Below are 4,666 nucleotides of genomic sequence, written 5' to 3'. Positions count from 1 at the left end.
ATAATGTGCTTTTTATTACTGATTATATTGCAATATAATCAGTAATAAAAAGCACATTATATTTAAAATATAATATTTAAAAATATTTAATAATAAATAATTATGTCAGGTCAACCTAATGATGGACCAATAGGCATTAGCGTTGCATTATCGCCGGCAACTGCAACTGCAACAGTATCTAAATCGATGATAACAAATGCTTCGTTTCGAACTAAAAAGTTACCAGGTATATTTTTTTCTTTAAGATTTTTCATTTATTGAATTTTATATTATGATTGAGTAAATTAATATGTTCAGAAGTTTTATTTATGTTAATTTCTTTTATTTTTTTTTATTTTTAATATATATTTTATGCACATATTGAATATTGTTTATATTACCAATTATAAATATTTATATTAAATAGCATGTCATCAAATATTGTATAGCAATTATATTCAATAAATTAGTATGCACTAAAAAATATGAATAACAGGGATCTTAATTAAAAAAAAATTTTTTGAATAAAAATTAAGAAAATAAATAATAAAAAAAAATAAATAAATAATAGAATATGTATAATATTATATATAATATAGTATAGTATAAGATATTAATATATTTATAGAATAATTTTTGGAAGAATCAAAATCAAAACAAAAAAAAGTTATAAAAATATCAGTTAAAAAATTATTTATTAAATTATAAACAATTGAAATTTGTGTTAGATAAAGTAAAACAAAAATAGAATGCTCTTCATTACATTGTATTCTATTTTTATCTTGTTTTATGTCAGTAATTTATTTGATACCATTTTTTTTATTTTAATTATTAGAATCTTATGTAATTACAAACGAAAAATAATATTTATGTATTTTTTTTTTAAGGTTTATTGAAAAAATATTTATTCTTATATGAAATCTTCATACATCAAATTTTCTTTTGTTTTCTCTTACTCAAAAACTTTTATATAATATCTTTCATAATTCGAAGATTTTGTTTTTTTTTCAAGTTTTTCCTTTAAATTATCAAAGTTTAAATATATATATATAGAATAAAAAAAACATAAGTATGATAACGTAAATATATGTATAAATTTCATGAAACAATAGTTAATAATAATTCTAGTTATTTATAAATATCTTTTAATTTATATTTTTAAATTGAAATAGATTAAAATTTACAACTAATATGGAATTTTAAAAGTTTATGCATATTGATTTTCTTATAAGAAATTAATGTTTCAAAGTCATAAAATATTAATTTAATTATATATTTAAACAAATATTTATAAAATAATATAACTTGAACAAATATATTTTATATATTGTTGAACTAAGCAAATATGCATTGCAAACATGTGTCATTAGACGATCTGGATGAGAAGTTATTTGAAGATGCTATCCAATTTGAGAAACAACAATCAACAATATTTAACACTACGAAGCAATTTTCTTGGTATTGGAAAAACTCATTTCCAATTTCAAATAATGAAGATAACAAAATAAGAAATATTAATTCTTCTTCAATAGAATTTTCTAAACAAGGAAATGTATATAGTCAAAATTTACTTATCAAATCTTCTTCCAAACGAAACAAAGAGTATTTGAAGAAATATATATTTAAGAAAAATGAAGATTACAATATAAAAGTAAATCTTAAAATTAAAAAGGAATATAAAGAAAATGCTGATTTAATTTATGATAATAAGATCGGATTTGGTTCGCATTTGTATAATGTATTGGAGGAACAATTTCTAGGCGAAATAATTAATGAATCGATGGAAAATTTATATCTGGATGAAAATAAATCAATTGGTTTTCATATGACTGCTGCTCTATCAACAAATACATGGTACTAGTGATTCAGTTTCAGCACTTTAGAATCACTAAACATTATCAAAATTTCTTCATCAAAACACGCGGCAAATTAGTTGTTACACCATGTAACGTTAACTATTTTAATTAGTAGTAATTTGTGCATTTATTAACAAATTCGTTTCAGAGGAACCACCATTTTATGAAAAAAAAAAATTCAGGCATAAAATATAATGTATATTCAAACGCACATGATGGAAAAGCTGCACGCAGTTTTGGCACATTTATTTTCATTGAAGATAGCGCATTTATGGTCCAGGTTTACCCTATAAATCCTTTACATTCCCATTTTATTCTTTCATTTTGATTTTTTTACATTATATTATAATATTTAAATTAAAGATTATAGAAATTATTTGTTATTTTTAATTTATAACATGCATGAAACATTTCACTTATAGTTATACATTCATATTTTACAGATTTAAGCAGAATAATGTAAATATAAAAGCTTTATATCATTACATTTTGCTTTATTATTATGAAGTGCTTAATTTCTTGCATTTTATATATACATTTTATTATATATATATATATATATATATATATCTCATAGTATTTTAATATATTTTTTTAGAATATATCTTTCTTAATATATTTTATAGCACATTTTTATTTTTTCTTTTGCTTAGATGATATACCAATTCAAGAAACAAAGGATGATTCTGGAGGAGAAGGTAAAAGTAATCTTGTATCAATCACAGAAGAAGAATTGATAGAGACAAATAGAGTTGGTTCAATGAGACAATCGAAGGATCAAAAGACTGCATCTAAAATTACAAATTTTCCGGTACTTGGAAAAAAACCGCGAGAAAAGGATAGTAAAGTAATTAAAAATATTAGTGCTCTTGAAAAGGAAAAAAAACTTGGATCTCAAGCAACTTCAAAGGAAAATATCAAAGGTAGTTCCTCAATGTTAAATAGTGAATCAACAGAAATTGATGGAAATATTAATGGATGTTCAATTAGGAAAAAAAATAATAGTGTAGAAAATAATTCAATTACAGTAGATAGTAACGTTTCTTTGATTGATAGCGAACGTCTTACGTTGAGTGGAGACTTAGATAATATGGAAAATTCTATTACTTTAAGAACACATAATGAAACTGAATCATTAACCTCATCTATTCAGATTAGCTCTGTTTAAATTATTACAATTAAGTTTTTAAAATGGAAATAACAAAAGTAGTAGTGGATTACATTGAATGATAATTGTTTCATATAATTTATTATTTAATATATTTTTTCTTTTCTTATTTCTAATTTATATAAAATCTTTTATGTCTTGTATCTTGTCTCTTATATCTTTTTATTAAAAGTTTTTGAGTTTCAAACAAATTAAAAACTCATTTAAAATAATATTAATAAAAAAAATTTTATGCATAGCTGATTCAAAAGTAATCCATTACTATATTGATCTTCGTATTTTATTTAAAAAAATTATTAAAAATATAATGGGAAAGGGAACAATAAATTAACATATATTTTTCTTTAATTATGGTGAATTTTTATACATAAAAGAATTCTGTTAATATTATTATATTATTCTCATAATATATCTTTTAAGGAGGAATATCGGTATGAATTATCATAAAATACTTTTTGCATTTTTTATATTTTGTTGCAGTCTAATAATTTAATGAATATTTTTTTTCTTTTTTATTATGTTTAAAAGTTTAGATGATGTTTTGAATTAAGAAAAATTTTGATTAAAAGGACAATTATTGTCAAAAATTATAAAAGTTTTTCTGATGTTCTTTTTTTTTCTTATTTTTTTGAGATAAATGTATAATGATTATGACAATTTTGAATCCAAAATCGTACATTCTTGGATTAGAAATTTAACATTATTGTTATATTCTTTACATTTAGAAAAATCATTTATCATTTAGTAAATATGTTGAAATAAGATATAAAATTCCATAATTTGAAACATTTATTATTATTATATTTCTTTTCATGTTCAATCTTTCAATCTTTTTCAATTTTTGGCAATTGTATTCATACTTCTACTGTAGTGTGTGTACTGTATTCATACTGTTTTTTTTTTATTATTTTATTTTTTTATCAAATTGATGAGGTTTTATTTATAAATATCTTTATAAATTTATTACCTTATTTCTTAATATTTTTAATTATTTTTATATTAATTGATGTAAATTGAAAACTTATTCTTTTATAATTCTATCATAATTCTTAATCACTATTTTATGAATATATAAATAATACATACTTGTTTATGTATTAATTACATTTATTTATATTGATTGCACAATTTAACATTTTCATTAAAACTTTCATGATTTAATATATAAAAAATAATTCTTATTTACTATTTATATTTCTAATTATTAAATAAATATTTATCTTCAAGTTCATGAATAATGATATTAATTCCTTAATACTTAAATTTTTTTTTTACTAAGTTTTCTAAAACATTAAATTTTTTTGTAACAAATTACAAATAATAAAAATAAAAATCATAAATTTTTGATATAAGATATTGTAATTTTCGAATTCATACATAGATCAATAACCAAGATATAAAGAAATAAACAAATATAAAAAGTGATGGAAATATTTATGATTTACGATATCATATCATGGGCTTGAATATTTAATAATGTAAGTACAAAGTTACATTATATAGCGTTTAAAACTTTTCAAATTTTTACATAGATCTTGTTTTTTAAAGATATTTTTAAAATATCAAATTAAAAAATTGAATTTTTTCAAACGATTATCCTCCTTAAAATATGTCAGTGGATTAATGAGTTTATATTTTTTTCAAATGTATTATTTTATAAGAA

General features: G+C 19.9%; 1 protein-coding gene across 3 annotated transcripts in view; it reads left to right on the top strand.

The window, feature by feature from the left end:
- The window catches only part of LOC102676675 (hyccin), a 6,384-nt gene extending 3,351 nt beyond the window's left edge, over positions 1-3,033 (top strand). For 2 of the 3 annotated variants that reach the window (XM_006612535.2, XM_006612534.2), the window contains exons 8-9: positions 110-226; positions 2,489-3,033. In XM_006612535.2, coding sequence (XP_006612598.1) covers positions 110-226; positions 2,489-3,003 — 632 coding nt within the window. In that variant the 3' untranslated portion in view covers positions 3,004-3,033. Of the gene's footprint in view, positions 1-109; positions 227-1,349; positions 2,194-2,488 lie in introns of those variants that run through there. The other variant, XM_006612536.2, reaches the window with a different exon arrangement.
- The last annotated feature ends 1,633 nt before the right edge of the window (positions 3,034-4,666 follow it).

Source organism: Apis dorsata, unplaced genomic scaffold (genome assembly GCF_000469605.1).
Source record: "Apis dorsata unplaced genomic scaffold, Apis dorsata 1.3 scaffold_113, whole genome shotgun sequence".
In the NCBI taxonomy this organism is placed as follows: Eukaryota; Metazoa; Arthropoda; class Insecta; order Hymenoptera; family Apidae; genus Apis; species Apis dorsata.
Note: the sequence above shows the minus strand (reverse complement) of the source record. Positions and strands in the feature narration are given on the sequence as shown.